This window comes from Mesoplodon bidens, assembly GCF_964165515.1.
Source record: "Mesoplodon bidens genome assembly, chromosome: 12".
Classification (NCBI taxonomy): Eukaryota; Metazoa; Chordata; class Mammalia; order Artiodactyla; family Ziphiidae; genus Mesoplodon; species Mesoplodon bidens.
This window is the reverse complement of record NC_138168.1, coordinates 11,615,786-11,634,109: the sequence shown is the minus strand read 5'-3', so window position 1 is coordinate 11,634,109 and position 18,324 is coordinate 11,615,786. Positions and strand designations below refer to the sequence as shown.

Below are 18,324 nucleotides of genomic sequence, written 5' to 3'. Positions count from 1 at the left end.
AGCTACCATCTGTTTTGGTGCCATTTTATTTCTGCTTTATTCTCCCTGCACTTCTTTCTTTTGTGAATGCTTTATCCTAACAATTTATTCTTGCTTTAGTTTCCACCTGCTTTTGCAGCCTACCCCTTTCACCCTCCCCGCCACCCCTACCCCCCAACCCATGTCACTCTAGATTTTCTTTATCCAAGGAATGGGGCACCATAACTCTTAAGGGCACAGCTTTGGAGTCAGGTAAGGGCCAGCTCAGCCGCTTGTAGGTGTTGTGCTTGGCTAGTTGACCCCCGCAAGCCTCAGTTCTTCCTTTGTAAGGAGGAGATAGGAGTGATACTGTCTCCCTCATAGGGCTGTTGGGGGGACTAAATGAAATGATGGACCTCAGGGTTTCCCAGTCTTGGCACTGCTAACACTGGGGACTGGTACTTCTTTGTTCAGAGGGCTGTTCCCGGCATTGTAGGATGTTTTGAAGCAACCCTGGCCTCCACCACTAGATGCCAGCAGCAACCCCCTTCCCAGTTGTGACAACCAAATATGTCTCCAGACGTTGCCAAATGCCCCTGGGAGGCAAAATTGTCCCCACTGACAACCACTGTTGCGCGTAAAGCATTTGGCACAGTGCCTGGTACACAGTAGGGACTTGATAAACATTTGCAATAGATTGATGATCAGATGGATGAATGAATATTCATTTCTAATGCAAGTGTCTAATACAGTGCTTGACCCTCAATTAACTTCTTCATACACGAACAGATGAACAAATGAATCTGAAGCCAATGAGCCTTGAGGGCTACCTGTAATTCCTACATTGTACTAAAAGGTGCTGTCTTCACTTAAAACAAATGCTCCTATGTTGCAAAAAACATTTTGGACAAATAACTAATTGTTATTAGTTAAATTGTTACTAGAGCAGCTTAAGCTGTTCTACCCAGTTTTTCCCCAACTTTATTGAAATGTACTTGACAAAAACGTGATGTAAGTTTGTGTACAATCTATCGATTTGATACACTTACATATAGCAAAATGATTGTGAGATAACAACTCCATCACGTCGCGTAATTACCATTTCTTTTTTGTGGTGAAAATATTTAAGATTCACTCTCTTAGCAACTTTCAAATATATAATACAGTATTATTAACTATAATCACCATGCTGTACATTAGGTTCCCCAGAACTTATTCATCTTATAACTGGAAGTTTACAATCTTTCACCAACATCTCCCCATTTCTCCCCACCCCCTACACCCTGGTAAACATGATTCTAGTCTCTGTTTCTATGAGTTTTACTTTTTTAGATTCCACATATGAGTGATATACAGTATCTGTCTTTCTCTATCTGGCTTATTTCACTTAGCTTAATGCCCTCGAGGTCCATCCATGTTTTTGCAGACATTAGGATTTCCTTCTTTCTCATGGATGTACAATATTTCGACAGATAGATAGGTAGGTAGATAGATAGATAGCTCTTCTTTACCCATTCATCCATTCATTGATGGACATTTAGGTTGTTTCCATATCTTGGCTATTGAGAATAATGCTGCAGTGAACACGGATGTGCAGACATCTTTCAAGATCCTGTTTTAATTATCTTTGGATATACACCCAGAAATAGGATTGCTGGGTCCTGTGATAGTTCTATTTTTAATTTTTTGAGGAACATCCATACTGATTTCCAAAGTGGCTGCACCAATTTACATTCCCACCAACAGTGCCAGAGGGTTCCCATTTCTCCACATCCTCACCAACATTTATCTCCTGCCTTTCTGATATAGCATTTTAACAGGTATGAGGTTTTGATTTGCATTCCCTAATGATTAGTGATATTGAGCACCTTTTCAATACACATTGGCCATTTGTATGTCATCTTTGGGAGGATGTCTATGCAGATCCACTGCCTGATTTTTAATTTGATTGTTTGGGGTTTTGGGTTTGCTTTTCTTTTTTACTATTGAATTGTATTAGTTATTTGTATATTTTGGATATTAACTCCTTCTCAGCTGTGTGATTTGAAAATATTTTCTCTCTTTCATTGCCTTTTCATTTTGTTGATGGTTTCCTTTGCTGTACAGAAGATTTTCAGTTTGCTATAGTTTCACTTGTTAATTTTTGCTTTTCTTGCCTTTGCTTTTGGTGTCAAATCCAAAAAATCATTGCCAAGGCAAATGTCAAGAAGCTTACCCCCATGTTCTTCTAGGAGTTTTATAGTTTCAGGTGTTACATTTGTCTTTAATCCATTTTGAGTTAATTATCGTGAGTGGTGTAAGATAGTGGTCCAGTTTCATTCTCTTGCATGTGACTGTCCAGTTTTCCCAACACCGTTTATTGAAGAGACTGTCCTTTCCCCATTGTATATTCTTGGCTCCTTTCTCATTAATTAATTCACCATATATGTGTGGGTTTATTTCTGGGCTCTCTATTCTGTTCCATTGACCTGGGTGTCTGTTTTTATGCCAATATCATACTGTTTTGATTAGTATAACTTTGTAATATAATTTGAAATAAGAATGTGTGATGTTTCTAGTTTTGTTCTTCCTTCTCAAGATTGTTTTGGCTATTCAGGGTCTTTGTGATTCCATACGAGTTTGGGACTGTTTGTTCTATTTCTGTGAAAAACAGCACTGGAATTTGATAGAGATTGCACTGAATCTGTATATTGCTTTGGGTAGTATGGACATTTTAACAATATTTAACAAAATTCTTCCAATCCATCAGCATAGAATACCTTTCCATTTATTAGTGTCTTCTTCACTTTCTTTCATCAATGTTTTATAGTTTTCACCAAACAGATCTTTCACCTCCTTGATCAAACTCCTTCCTAAATATTTTATTCTTTTTGATGCTATTGTAAATGGGATTTTTTTCCTTAATATCTCTTTCTGATAGATTGTTGTTAGTATATAGAAACACAATTGATTTTTGAATATTTATTTTGTGTCCTGCAACTTTGCTTAATTCATTTATTATTTCCAACAGTTTTTTGGTGGAGTCTTTAGGGTATTCTATATATAATATGTCATCTGCAAATAGTGACAGTTTTATTTCTTCCTTTCTGATTTGTATGACTTTTATTTCTCCTTCTTGCCTAATTGCTCTGGCTAGGACTTCCAATACTAAGGTGAATAAAATTGGCAAGAGTGGGCATCTTTAATTTGTTCCTGATCCTAAAGGGAAAGTTTTCAGTTTTTTACCACTGAGTATGATGTTACCTATGGGCTTGTTTTGTGGCCTTTATTACGTTGAGGTGCATTCCCTCTATATCCACTTTGTTGAGAGTTGTTATCATGAATGTGTGTGTAGTTTGTCAAGTGCTTTTTCTACATCTATTGAGATGATCGTGTAATTTTTATCCTTCCTTTTGTTAATGTGGTGTATCACATTGATTGATTTGCAGATGTTGAACCATCCTTGCGTCCCTGGAATAAATCCTACTTGATCATGGTGAATGATCCATTTAATGTACTGTTGAATTCAGTTTGCTAGGACTTCATTAAGGACTTTTACATCTACATTCATCAGGCATACGTACTTTAATTTTCTTGCGGTGTCCTTATCTGGTTTTGATATCAGGGTAATGCTGACCTCATAAAATGAGTTTGGAAGTGTTTCCTCCTCTTCTGTTCTTTTTATGGAAGAGTTTGAGAAGGATTGGTACTTATTCTTTAAATGTTGGTATAATTCACCAGTGAAGCCTTCTGGTCCTGGACCTTTTTGTTTGTTAGGAGGTTTTTGATTACTGATTCTATCTCTTTATTAGTAACTGGTCTGTTCAGCTTTTCTATTTCTTCCTGATTTAGCCTGGTAGGTTGTATGTTTCTAGTAATTTAACTATTTCTTCTAGGTTTTCTGTTTCATTAAGATCTGTTTCTGGTAGTTTATCTTGTTCTTTTGTTTGGAACATATTATTTTGTTTCTTTATTTTCCTTGACTCTTTGTGGGGGTTTCTGTGTGTTAGATAAACAGCCACCTACCCCAGTCTTGACAGACTGATCTTGTGTAGGAGATGAACATCATCAGTCAGCCTAGCCTTGCTTCTCATTGTCTCTAAAACCTATGTGATTGTCTAATCACTTTCCCTGTTTTTAGTGGCTCCCAGTGGTTGAATATGTGCCCAGACTGATCAGTGTCCCAGGAGGAGGGTCACAGTCAGCTCCTAGATACAGGCCAGTTGGAAGCTGAACCCTAGGAGCAGTGGGGAAAGTGTGTCATTAGGCCCCATCCAAGGAGAAACTGGGAGGTGGGCATTTCACCTGTCCCCTCTGTACTGGGCCCAGTTATACGGCCATGGAGTAGGGGAGGGGGCTATGGGGTCCGCAACCCATTATGAACTTCTTTCTTTGCTACAGGCCTATGGGATTCCTGAATGAAAGCCCCACTGGCTGTCAGAGCCAGGTGATTCAGGGGTTCTTCTATCAAGCAGCAGCCTCAAAAGCTGGGGCACCAGATGTGTATAAAAGCTTCCTGAGGGAGATACTGGCAAACTGGAGCAGGCCAGAGGGAGAGGCCAGGGGAGGCGTCCACCGGCTTCTGTGGTCTCAGGAGAGAACTGCAGTCACTCCCTAGTTGGATGCTAAAAGTTAGAGGCCTGACTGGCAGGTGGCAGCTTTTAAAGTACGCAAATAGAACCCTTTCAGGAAAGGTCGGGGAGACAGGCATTTCTGCCTGGACACGGGCAGTGGGTGAGCGGAGGCCCAGTGCTCACGCCTGCTAATACCTGCTTCTGTGTTTGCTGTAGTATGTGGGGCTCACGGATGCAAGCCCCACAGCTTTCAGAGCTAGGTGTTTGGGGGGCCATCCCTCTGGTGGGAGTCTTAAAAATTGGGGCGCTAAAAATGGGGTTCAGACCCTTAGCCTCACAGGGAAAAGCTGGGAGTTGGAGGTCCCTGCTGTGTGCTAGGAGTGGGGTTTATGGCGAGTACGTCTCAGCCTCTCCTGCTGTTTTGATGTGAGCATTTTCTCATTCTCCCAGTGCGTAGGAGCCCCTTGGCTAGTTTCTGGACTTCCTGCAGAGGGAATTACTGCGTGTGTAGCTGTTCATTTGGTGTGTCTGTGGGAGGGCAGCAGTTCAGGGGTCTCCCATGATGCCATCTTTAAAGACCACGGCTGCCCACTGTCATAAAAGGTAAATCTTAGGGAGATTTGCTTTTTATATACATCAGTAGCTGACAACTGTGAATTATTATATTGCTGTAGAATTCTGTGCTGGTTTGATTAACTTACAGGTATTTTAGATTGACGTTCCAGTTATTAAACCACTGATACAGTAAGAGAACAAAGCTCAAGCTACTTTTAAATGTTTATTAACCTAAGTTTATTCTATCAACATTTATTGAGTGCCTACCACGTTTCAGGCACTGTTCTAGATACTTCGGATACAAGTATCCAACCTTGTGGAACCTCCATTCTGCTAAGTAATGGTCTACAAAAATAATAAATACATAAATAAAAATGAAAGTCAAGAGTACTCATAACTTCTAAAATATTAACCTGGGAAATATCTCCGTGGTACTGACAGCAAAATTCCAGTGGATGACTGTAATCCAACAAGAAACATTTTTGTGGGTGCATTCATTGTGTGCCATTTGGTTGCTCATTTATGACTTCATTTCATTGAACTCTTTCTGATCTGAATTAAAATGAGCGTATTAAATCTAATCTCTGGTTACCTTTACATATTTTGTGACTTAAAACCTTTAGATTATGACTCACTGTGTGCATAATTTTTGAAACTCTCTCAAACCTACAGGGTTCCTTTTACTTTTTCTAGGTCTTCTCTAATGAATTGACTTTATAGCATACTTTTTGTGCTGTAGTGTAACAGGCCTATAGCTGATTTTTTAAAACTAAGACAATATGTTTTTTGTGTCTCGCTTTTTTCATCTGTAGAATACCTAACCAACACGGGTGTCATAAGAATTAAAATAATATAACATTTGTAAAAACCTAGAACTAAAGGAAGTCCCTGGCACAAAGTAAATTTTAAGTCTGTGCTTTCTGCACCCCTACTGGTCATTTACTTATTTCAATTTTTTCTAATATTTTAACATGGTCAATAGGGTATTGTACCTTTTTCTTTCCTTTGTATACACTTGTGAGGAAGCAGGCCTACAGTGAGAAATAGAAGCAAAATGTATATCCATCAGGGCCATGTAAGGAGTGTCTCTTTGTCTGCAGACCACTTGTCTTGGAAGTATGTCCCTCCAGATGATGAAAACCAAGAGATGTTTTCACATTTTTAAAGTTTTTTCCTGATTTCAAAAGACATTTTCACTGTTATAAAACTCCAACATTACCAAAATTAATAACTTAGAAAGTGCTAAGTCCCTTTATCCACATACTCACCACAACTCTCTACCCCAGAGAGAATTCATAGTAATATTCTGTGTCTGTTCTCGCATGTCTTTCCTAGGTGTATAAAACATGTTGTATTAAATAAGAGTACATTGTACATACTGCTTTGCAACTGACTTCAGTCCCTTAATGCCTTTGATGTCCGTATCAGCGTATGTAGTTCCTTCTCACCTCCGACAGCTATGGAGCGAGTGAAAAGGATGCATTTGTGGCTGGCTGTGCACCCAGCCACAAGCTCCCGCAGCGTGCAGATCCAACTGGAGGATTCCCTTTGGCTGACCCACGTCCTGCCAACCCCTGACCCTCTCCAGGTCCTGACCCAAAAGGGCACCAGGAGAGTGAGTCTAAGGACGCTCTCAGTACACACCAGGGGCCAGGCCTTCCTGAATGCAGGCACTACTGGGCTGGACAAAGGGTACACATTCACACAGCACGTACCCCTGAGGCTCCCAGAACCATCAGTAACTGCAAGCCCCTGAGGTGGAGCTCTTCTTTGGAGCGTGGCCACCTGGCCACGCACAGCCCGCTCTCAGCAGGAAGGACATCCTACTGAGGATGATGAGGTCACGCAGACCTACTGTAGAGTCTCCACTGGAAGCCATTCACCCCACTTCACCTCTCCCACTTCAAAGCCTCCCTCCCCTCACTCAGATATTCACCCTTGCAGCGATTAAGTCATTCATCTTTTCTGTGCTCTCCTTAGCTGCTCTTTTTAGCTGACAAAAGGGCAGATATGATTTCAGCCAGATGTCAATATGTCACACATTAAATATCCCTTCCCATGCAGTGCATAGTGTGTGTGATCACCTCCTCTGTTGTAACAAATGGAATGTTAATTGACTTGTGTACAGAACTTACCCAGAACTGGCTGGCACCGTACAGAGCACGCGGAGCAGAACGCTTACCGCAGTCCGCTCACTTAGGGCCTTTGTCTGAGAGGCTGTAGAGGTGCAGACCCCACAACACAAGTGAAGTTTCTGCAGAACGGAGCTACCAGCTTCTTCGGTGAGAAAACAGGAGACATGATTATGCGAAGTAGCCCTTTCGCATCTGGACAGGCTATGTACCCTCTGTGGCATCAGCCAGCAGGCCGCGGTGCCGGGGCAGAGGCAGAGGCAGAAGCCCCTTCCTACAGGCAGGACCACCCGTGCCGCCAGGACTGCCTTGGGGACGCTGTGCCAGCCCGGAGCCCTCTGGAGCACCGGACCTTCCGAAGGCGGTGTCCAGGCCTTTGAAGGTTAAACGGCGAGCGGTCCAAACCTGTGTGGCTAAAGCAGAGAACGGCCGAGGGTCAGACCCGGGGCAGCAGGCGCAGGAGGCCACGTCCTCCGCCTTCCCCTCCTCGGCGATCACAGAGCCCGCGTGGTGCGCGCCGGCCTGGGGCTCAAGAGCAGTTCCCTGGGCCCCGAACAGGTCAAAGGGACCCTTTCTGAAATCCTGTTTTGGAAACTAAAACCTCCTGGTCGTGCTGCTTACGGCTGCTTCGCCCTGTTTCTTTCAGATACCATCGTCCTCATCGCCTCCATAGCAGTAGTTTCTGCCAAAACTCAGGGTAACATCTTCGCCACGTCGGCGCTGCGCAGCCTGCGCTTCCTGCAGATCCTGCGCATGGTGCGCATGGACAGGCGCGGCGGCACCTGGAAGCTGCTGGGCTCCGTGGTCTACGCGCACAGCAAGGTGGGGGGCCCTCGCCCAGGTGCGGGCAGGGTGTTCTTAACTTCTTCCCTTGCTGCCGTGATATTTACTAAACCCATCGAAAGCAGACTTAATCTTTTCAGTAATTGGCTAAAGCAATGTGGGACACAAGGTGTAGTGGATTATGTGAAAGTCATCATAAATATCCAAGCAGTAGTCAAACACATGGAATCATGCATATATATATATTTTTCCTTTTTCAAAGATTTTTCACCTCTAAAAATCTCTCATTCCTTTTATATCTAGGAATTAATTACAGCTTGGTACATAGGATTTTTGGTTCTGATTTTTTCGTCTTTCCTTGTCTACCTGGTGGAAAAGGATGCCAATAAGGAATTCTCTACATACGCGGACGCACTCTGGTGGGGCACGGTGAGTATAAGGATCTGCTTTTATTCATTGGATGTTGTGAGATGTTTCCTTTGAATGTAGTGTAGGGATTCCCATGAGTGGTCTCAGTAAAACTATGAACTTCCAAAAGGGAGTTAAGTGAAAATGTACAGCACTTATAATTAAGTATAAACTCTGAAGAGTTTCCCCGTTAATTCCAACAAAGTTAAGTTCTCTTACAAACCATCAGTAGTATTTCTTGCATGCTAGACTGTTGCCAAAGTAAAGACAAGTAATTTTTTAACCGTGATTAAAATGTTCATGGGCTTGTTCGTTTTAACTTTGTGGAGCACAGCTTTAAAGTACAAATGGTTGCATTGTTTTGCCACTCATCAAAAAGTTTATCTGAGGTTTAAAACAAAAAAGGGATACTAGCTGAATGAAAGAAGAGTAAAATTATGGTACAAAAAGGGAAAAAGAGAAGAGTGCTCACCATCTATCAGATCAGAGACTATAGGCCCTGAATTTCAAAACTTTCCACTCATAAACCTCTTTTTCCTTTATATTGTGGTTAAAGGATAGTTTTCCAGACAAATAAAAGTAAAATCACGACTCTCATACAGGTAGAAAATAAACATGTCCCCAAGATTTTATGTAAACTTTTAAGTATTCAAATGAATGTGCAAACAGAGGCACACCTGGCTTCTTCCACAGTGAAAGAGGAAAGTCAGAGGAACCCGCACCAGACAGAATGTACTTACACGTCCATAGACAAGAATTACTTTGCATTGCTGCTACAACTTCTGTGCTCCTAAAATAGCTCAAAGGCCTGAAAGGTGCAGAGTGCTCCCCATAAGAGCAGGAACTGAGAACCTGGACGAGTGTACTCTAAACAACACATAGTTTTCCATCAAAGCAAAAATTGTCTTGACAGTGTGAAGAATCTATAAAACAGTCGATGAAACGTGTACCCTATTAAGAATGTCATAGGATAAAGGAGTGCTTTATGCAATGTGTAAACTACATTTTTTAAAATTCTATTCCTTAAAACATTCCAAAAGGGTGAAAATACAAGAGCAGTTATAGTTGTTTGAAGACTTTCCCTGTCTCTTTGGTCCAACAAATTTGTTCTCTTATAAATCATCGGCAGTATTTCTTGAGTGCTAGATTGTTGCCAAAATAAAAATCTGTCATCTTCTTAAACTGTGATTTAAACATCGGTAAGTTTGTTTGCCGGTTTGCTTTGTGGAGCACAGATTGAAGTTCCCAATTGTTGCATTGTTCTGCTATTTGTCAGAAGCTCATCAGTGAGAACTAGAACTCTTGTCAAGGACATGGATACCTCGTCAGGGCCTGTAGTAAGCAGAACTTGGTATGTTTATGGGTTGCATAGCAGCAATAATATGAATAAAAATCAAAAATATATTCATCTGAAGATTAAGATTTTTTTTCCTTAAATTATCAGAGTTAAATGTCTCCAAGATTGTGCCACTGATAACAAAGCATTCTGTTGGTTTAACAATTTGGTTTCCAACTCCTTCCCCTACCCCACAAGCAATAATGGCCACTTTGAAAGGAGGAAAGTGGAAAACCCAGAAGAGAGCAGTCATCTGACATTCTTAAAACACTTCTTATGTGTAGAGAACAAATGAAAATCTGTGACTCGCGGTGGGATAGACTGTGTAAACTGAGCAAACAGGAGGCTTTTCTAGCCAGCAAGGGGAAGACAACTGATCATCTCAGGCTTCAAAGCAGCGATTTGAATTGAAATTTAGATTTTGCGCCTCTGTGATAATTCTAACGTGCGTGAGTGACGGGACACTCAGAAGCCCCTTCTCTGAGGTGCATCTGTTGGTGGGTCCACCTGGCAGCTCTCTGGCCTTCTGGCCTTCCGTCTTCCTTTCTCCTTCCTACTAATCAGAATCACTGCACTGTGTGTTGAACAGTGTGTGGGAAGCTCTGAATGTGCCTCTCACTTAGTCACCAGCTTGTTTCTTTTGCCAGAACAACACATGTAGCAGGTTTCCTAAGGTCATCTCTGTTCGTTTCAGGGAAAAGCAACATCTATTCATTGATTTCATTCCAGTAGTGCTATTTGACTGAAGTTTAACCTGTACTTAACAGGATCTTTGAATGGCCTAATTATGCCTCTTTAAAGAAAAAAAAAAATCTAGCCTTGAATGCAAGGGTAAAAATTTTCTAAGGTGTTGAGCTTCTAGGAATAAAAAAGGCCTTGTTTGTCCACAGTGGGTTTGTTGATATTAACTGACTCATTCATGAAATCGTGTGAAGTCACAAAAAGCAAACAAGAGAACTTATTAGTTCTATTCCTTATAAGAACATACTAGGTCTCCAGTGTGAAGTAAAACAAATTTAAAATACTGACTATACCTTTTATTATGTGTTAATGAAGACCTTAATGAAATCTATGTCTGGATACTTTTTAGTTAAAATTGTCCATGTTCGAAGTGAGAGAGTGGCATGGACATGTATACACTACCAAATGTAGAATAGCTAGCTAGTGGGAAGCAGCTGCATAGCACAGGGAGATCAGCTCGGTGCTCTGTGACCGCCTGGAGGGGTGGGATAGGGAGGGTGGGAGGGAGACGCAAGAGGGAGGAGATATGGGGATGTATGTATACGTATAGCTGATTCACTTTGTTATACAACAGAAACTAACACAGCAGTGCAAAGCAATTATACTCCAATAAAGATGTTAAAAAAATAAAAATAAAGATAAAATTGTCCATGTTGCATGTAATGGACACCTTGCTAACTACGGAAGTATCCAGAATACATAGGGAAATGAAAGCATCCTGAACTGGAGTGTTTCTTATTGCTAGGCTTTGGTGAAAAAAAAAAGGAAATCCTCATTTCTTTAAAAAAAAAAAAATGTCCGAAGTATCGACATTAAGTATAAAATGCCATTTGTAGGCTATGGATCCAGTGTCCCAGTGAATTCTAAATATTAAATACGAAACCCCTTCCATTAATAAGGTGCTGAGGGCCGTACCCAAACCAACTGCAGGACGAACACGTAGTGCCATCAGCACTGCTCAGAGCCAATAACAATTCAGAGAACTTTGATACCTGAAAACAATTCCATACTCGCGAACAACAGTACTCAGCCCACTGAGTAAGTGGGATAATCCATGCAAAGGGCCGGTCCTAAGCGCATGGCAGGTACCCAACCACAGATGGGGCTGCCGTGGATGTGAAGTGGGAGAACCGCTACAGCCAAGGAACACAGAGCGGTACCTTCCTGGCACACCCACGGCTTAAGCGCAGAAGGGGCGTGGGAACTGGGGTTTCGATGAAAAGATGTTCTGGCTTCTGAAGGAGCAACTGAAGAGGCGTTGATGACAGTGGACGTGCGGGGGCAGAGGGGAGGCTGAGGCCCCGGCTGCGGCTCCGGGACAGGAGGACCTTCTGGTTGCTGGGCGGAGTTCCATTTAACGTTATTTCCTATTGTTATTATCCTCCTTTCCAGTTGCTTTGGGTTTCTTCTGAAGTAATTTAAAAACAGGTTTTCCCACAGTTATGTTTTATTATGATCTCCTTCTTTCCTGTTATTATTTTCTTCCTTTTGATTGGCTGAAACAACTTACGATCCCATCCTCCTGAAGTCATTTTTCCTGGTAATGACCTATTCTTGAAGGCCAGCTTGTCCTCTTTCTATTTACCACTATTCCTGTGACGAAGACAGTGTTCAACAGGTTTTTTTTAAAGACGCAAACAATAGCGGATGGTATAAATCTACTCTTGAGCAAGCATCTGAAAAATACAGCCTCCACCTCAGACCTGTGCCTGAGATGATTCCTTCAGGCATGTAGAGGATTTGATGTCGGCCAGAGCTAGTCCCAGAATTCATGCTAAAAACCTGACAGTCTTTCTCCAAGCATCAATATAGGAGGCTCTGCATTCAACAGGTTGTGCAGCCCAAATATATGCCATGAGTTTCATCCCCCTGCAAAGTCTAAGAATAGGAAATGGTGCACATTTGTGGAAAGAGCTAAGATACCCTTGTCACTGATAACATCTGTTACCCTTCCGAGAATCAACCCTCCTTCCGTCAGGTTCACCAGGACAAAATGTTTTCTGCCACCTCGTAGAAGCTGTTGCTTTCTGACTTATCTGAGTTGGAGAATTAACTGTATCTGCTGGTACCATTAATTAAAGTTGTGTTTCTTACTACCAATGCATTACCCGATGGTATCCAAGCCTTACTTTACTTCTAACCATTCAAGATTATTAATGACCAAGTGAAAACTGAGACACACATAGCCCAGCCATTACCCCCCAAAACAGCTGAGTGGTCAATAACCTCTCCAAGTGCCACGCCTACCTTAAGGGCGTTTATGGGGTATACTGGTTATAAGTCTCTGTGGGGAACTCTTTCCTAAGATGTCTGTTCCTTGAAAATTGTCACCGCACACTCGACTCTGGACACTTTTGCTCAGTATTACTCCATAAGCACTGAGCACGTGCTGTATTGAGAAAAAAAAAAAACCATATTATAGTCAGGAGACCAGGGTTCCAACCCCATTGTTATTGGAGGTGTGATATTAAGCAATTTTTAATATCTCTCTAAAACTGAGAAAAGACTAGTAGCCAAAGACAAAGTTGCTGTGTGTATTAAATGAGATTAGGACGTGTAAATGTACTTTATCAAGCACTAGACAGATGTTAGTCACCACTATTACTACATACTTGACCACAGTCCTGGAAGAACAGTATGGAATGCTAATGCCCTGAGCTCCCTGCCACAGCAGAACCCAAATTTTATGATGCCACCAACACGGAGTTTCTGATGTTTGAAGATCAAAAATCTTTCTGATGTACTAGTTCAAGGTGACCAAATTTCAAAATTGACTGTGCAGATTCTGTAACTACCCACTATCTGAAACCGTATGCTCAGGAAGTGGCCCAAAGAGAAGAGAAGGGAAGAAAAGAGACTCGAAAGAAGAGAAAAAGAGCAAAGAGGAGGAAAAGGGAAGGGGAGGGGAGGGGGGAAGGGGAAAGGAGATTGTTGACAACTGTCAACATGAATCTTCTTCCCTTAAAGGACCCCCTTAGGAACCTTCACGCACTGTTGGTGGGAAGGTAAATTGGTGAAGCCACTATGGAAACCAGTATAGAGGTTCCTCAAAAACATTAAGACTGGGCTTCCCTGGTGGTGCAGTGGTTGAGAGTCCGCCTGCTGGTGCAGGGGACACAGGTTCGTGCCCCGGTCCAGGAAGATCCCACATGCCGCAGAGCGGCTGGGCCTGTGAGCCATGGCCGCTGAGCCTGTGCATCCGGAGCCTGTGCTCCACAATGGGAGAGGCCACAACAGTGAGAGGCCTGCGTACCACAAAAAAAAAAAAAAAAAAAAAAAAACCATTAAGACTAGGGAGCAGACAGCAGAAGCAAGAAGAACTACAGTCCTGCAGCCTGTGGAACAAAAACCACATTCACAGAAAGATAGACAAGATGAAAAGGCAGAGGGCAATGTACCAGATGAGGGAACAAGATAAAACCCCAGAAAAACAACTAAATGAAGTGGAGATAGGCAACCTTCCAGAAAAAGAATTCAGAACAATGATAGTGAAGATGATCCAGGACCTCGGAAAAACAATGGAGGCAAAGATCGAGAAGATGCAAGAAATGTTCAACAAAGACCTAGAAGAATTAAACAACAAACAAACAGAGATGAACAGTACAATAACTGAAATGAAAACTACACTAGAAGGGATCAATAGCAGAATAACTGAGGCAGAAGAATGGATAAGTGACCTGGAACACAGAATGGTGGAATTCACTGCCACGGAACAGAATAAAGAAAAAAGAATGAAAACAAATAAAGACAGCCTAAGAGACCTCTGGGACACCAACATTCACATCATAGGGGTGCCAGAAGGAGAAGAGAGAGAGAAAGGACATGAGAAAATATCTGAAGAGATTATAGTAGAAAACTTTCCTAACATGGGAAAGGAAATAGCCACCCAAGTCCAGGAAGCACAGAGAGTCCCATACAGGATAAACCCAAGGAGAAACATGCCGAGACACATAGTAATCAAATTGGCAAAAATTAAAGACGAAGAAAAATTATTGAAAGCAGCAAGGGAAAAATGACAAAGAGCATACAAGGGAACTCCCATAAGGTTAACAGCTGATTTCTCAGCAGAAACTCTACAAGCCAGAAGGGAGTGGCATGATAAAGTGATAAAAGGGACGAACCTACAACCAAGATTACTCTACCCGGCAAGGATCTCATTCAGATTCGATGGAGAAATCAGAAGCTTTACAGACAAGCAAAAGCCAAGAGAATTCAGCACCACCAAACCACCTCGACAACAAATGCTAAAGGAACTTCTCTAAGTGGGAAACACAAGAGAAGAAAAGGACCTACAAAAACACACCCAAAACAATTAAGAAAATGGTCATAGGAACATACATATCAATAATTACCTTAAACATGAATGGATTCAATGCTCCAACCAAAAGGCACAGGCTTGCTGAATGGATACGAAAACAAGACCCATATATATGCTGTCTACAAGAGACCCACTTCAGACCTAGGGACACACACAGACTGAAAGTGGGGGGATGGAAAAACATATTCCATGCAAATGGAAATCAAAAGAAAGCTGGAGTAGCAATACTCATATCAGATAAAATAGACTTTAAAATAAAGAATGTTACAAGAGACAAGGAAGGACACTACATAATGATCAAGGGATCAATCCAAGAAGAAGATACAACAATTATAAATATAGGTGCACCCAACATAGGAGCACCTCAATGTGTAAGGCAACTGCTAACAACTATAAAAGAGGAAATCGACAGTGACACAATAATAGTGAGTGACTTTAACACCTCACTTACACCAATGGACAGATCATCCAAAATGAAAATAAATAAGAAAACAGAAAAAAAAAACATTAAGACTAGAACTACCACTGGTCCTGCAATTCCACTCCAAAGAAAACAAAAATACTAATTGGAAAAGATATATGCACCCCATGTTCATAGCAGCGTTATTTACAAATTATGGAAGCAACCTAAGTGCCCATCAGTGGATGAATGGAGAAAGAAGATGTGGTACATAAATACAATGGAATATTATTCAGCCATAAAAAGAATGAAATCTTGCCGTTTGCAACAACATGGATGGACCTAGAGGGCATTATGCCAAGTGAAATAAGTCAGACAGAGAAAGACAAACACTGTATGATGTCACTTATATGTGGAATCTGAAAAACAAAACAAATGAACGAACATAAAACAGAAACAGAATTACAGATATAGAAAACAAACAGGTGGTTGCCAGAGGGCAGAGGGGAGGCAGAGGGAAGAAACAGGTGAGGGAGATGGAGAGGTACAAATTTCAGTTGTGAAAGGTACAGTGTGGGAAATATAGCCAGTAACTATGTGATGTCTTTGTATGATGACATCGTAACTAGACATATTGTGGGGATCATTTTGAAATGTTATAGAAATACCAAATCACTATGTTGTGTAACAGGAACTGGCATAGTGTTGTAGGTCAGTTAAACCTCAAAAACAAACAGACTCATAGAAGAAGAGATCAGATTTGTGGTCACCAGAGGGTGGGGAGTGCAGGAGAGGGGAGATTGGATGAAGATGGTCAAAGGTACAAACTTCCAGCTATAAGTACTAGGGATGTGGTGTACCACACAGTAAGTATAATGAACACTGCTGTACATTATGTATGAAAGTTGTTAACAGAATAAATCCTCAGAGATTTTAAAACAATAAAAGTATTTTTCCATTTCTTTAATGTTGTATCTGTATGAGATGATGGGTGGTCACTGAGTTTAGTGTGATAACCATTTCACGATGTGTGCAAGTCAGAGCATTATGCTGTGCACCTTGAACGTATACAGTGCTGTGTGTCAATAATATCTCAATAAAACTGGAAGAAAAAATAAATAAATAAAATAAAAAATAATTTTTTTAAAAGGACCCCCTTAGGGGGAAATTATGCTGTGCTGTGGAAATCTACAGACAGTATATTCTTAATTGTTCACATGAATGCATTAGCTATAAACTACTATTCATGACTGTATCCTCAAAACCAGACCAATAAAAGTTTGTTGATTTGTTGCTTGAAGAAAAGAAGGTAAAGTTTATATCTCCTGGTCTCAAATTAATTCTGCTCTTGGAAACAAACAAATAACTGTAGCCTAACCAATGTTTAGATTGTAATCTGAGCACAGCATCTGCCATCTCATTAAAGGAAAAAAAAAAAATCAGGAAAGCCTGGGCCCGAATTTGTATTTGTTCTGCAGCATCGTTCCTGAGGAAGAAGTAATTGATGGTTGAACCCAGTAAGGTGCGCCGAGCTGACCTCTGACTTTGCTACCACAATTACACCTTCATGCCAGTGTTCACAACCCACCAACTTTCAGAGAATGCCGTTTCTCACCTGCATGACTGCAGTTGAGCTCAGGGGCAGGAGGGCAAAGCTGTATCTGAGCTGCTCCCACCTGCCACACCATCGTCCAGTACACGTCCACCTGCAGAGACAGCATGAACCGACGGCATCGCTGAGCCGGCCTGCTGGGGCAGCTGGCCAAGTGGGCCTGTCCCTCCGCACCCTGATCTGCCCTGTCAGGCGGCTCTGCCAGCTTCCACCTCCAGTCGTAAAGTGCGACAACCAATGCGTCCTCTTGCTCAATGAAAGGATCACTTTGCTGAAACTGCACTGAAAAAGATATTGGAACCTTTTTAAAGTTTATCTTTTAATTGTTTAAAGTAAATTCAAAACTTCATGACCTTTCCAGTGATACTGTCAACACCATGGTCAAAAGTCAATGAGTAGGGGCTTCCCTGGTGACACAGTGGTTGAGAGTCCGCCTGCCGATGCAGGGGACACGGGTTCGTGCCCTGGTCCGGGAAGATCCCACGTGCCACGGAGTGGCTGGGCCCGTGAGCCATGGCCGCTGAGCCTGCGCGTCCGGAGCCTGTGCTCCACAACAGGAGGGGCCACAGCAGTGAGAGGGCAAAGTACCGCAAAAAAAAAAAAAAAAAAAACCCACTCTGAGCACTGAGCCACAAGGAGAACAGCTCAGATGTGTGATCGGAATGGAAAGCGGACGGAGAAGTGCAAAGTATTGCTGTGACTAAACCATGACATTTCTCCTTCCCTTTATTATTATTAATAAACTACCGGAAAGGATTAAGCTGTCTTGCAGAACAGGTATAAATAGATTAAAATCAGGAGCCTGTAATAAAATGGAGCCAGGAAGGCTGCTTCTGCAATCTCAAGGAATTCCTTTGAGAATCCTCTACCCATACTGCTGGTGGCATCTGATTCACTTGGCTGCTGGGTTCTACTGCCAGTTGCCTCGCACAGCCTCACAGCCTCACAGCCTGGGCCTTTCCTGTTCCAGGCCCTTTGCTCCCCACAGGTGACCCTCCTTCTCCTTCACTGTTGACGGGAACTGGCCTGAGCTTTCCAGCCCTGCCCTCCTCTCACACTGCCAAGACTAACCCTCCACCGTGTCCTTGACCTTATGTTCCCTCCTCCTCGGGTACCCCCCATCATAAAGCTCCCCCCTGCCCTCCTCAGCCTCGGCCTCTCTTCAGACAGGCACAAACACACCCTAGAAAGCACCCACTCACATCAGAGATTTCCGGGAGTTCTGGCCCCATATTTCTCACTCTGTTGCCAGTGTTCTTGAAAGAATTCTTTATTTATTTACTAAATATTTATTGCGTTCCTCTTACTCTGGTGGCAAACATCATGCTGGATGTTAGAGAGAAAACAGAGTAAAGACACGGTCCCTCCTTCTAGTAGAGGAAATAAGGACCCTCCCCAGAGGAAAGTAGAGCAGTAGTAGACTGCCCCTCATGATGAGTGCTGACAGGAAACGAGCAGGACAGAGAGAGGCCAGAGGCCGCCTGTGGACAGTGGGCAGGGTAGGCCTCTCTGGGGACAGAGTGTTTTG

General features: G+C 42.3%; 1 protein-coding gene across 3 annotated transcripts in view; it reads left to right on the top strand.

The window, feature by feature from the left end:
• KCNQ5 (potassium voltage-gated channel subfamily Q member 5) overlaps window positions 1-18,324 on the top strand; it is a gene marked incomplete at its 5' end in the record, with an annotated part of 571,115 nt that overhangs the window by 454,287 nt on the left and 98,504 nt on the right. For all 3 annotated transcript variants that reach the window (XM_081250514.1, XM_081250512.1, XM_081250513.1), the window contains 2 exons: window positions 7,845-8,020; window positions 8,285-8,410. In XM_081250514.1, coding sequence (XP_081106640.1) covers window positions 7,845-8,020; window positions 8,285-8,410 — 302 coding nt within the window. The remainder of the gene's footprint in view (window positions 1-7,844; window positions 8,021-8,284; window positions 8,411-18,324) is intronic.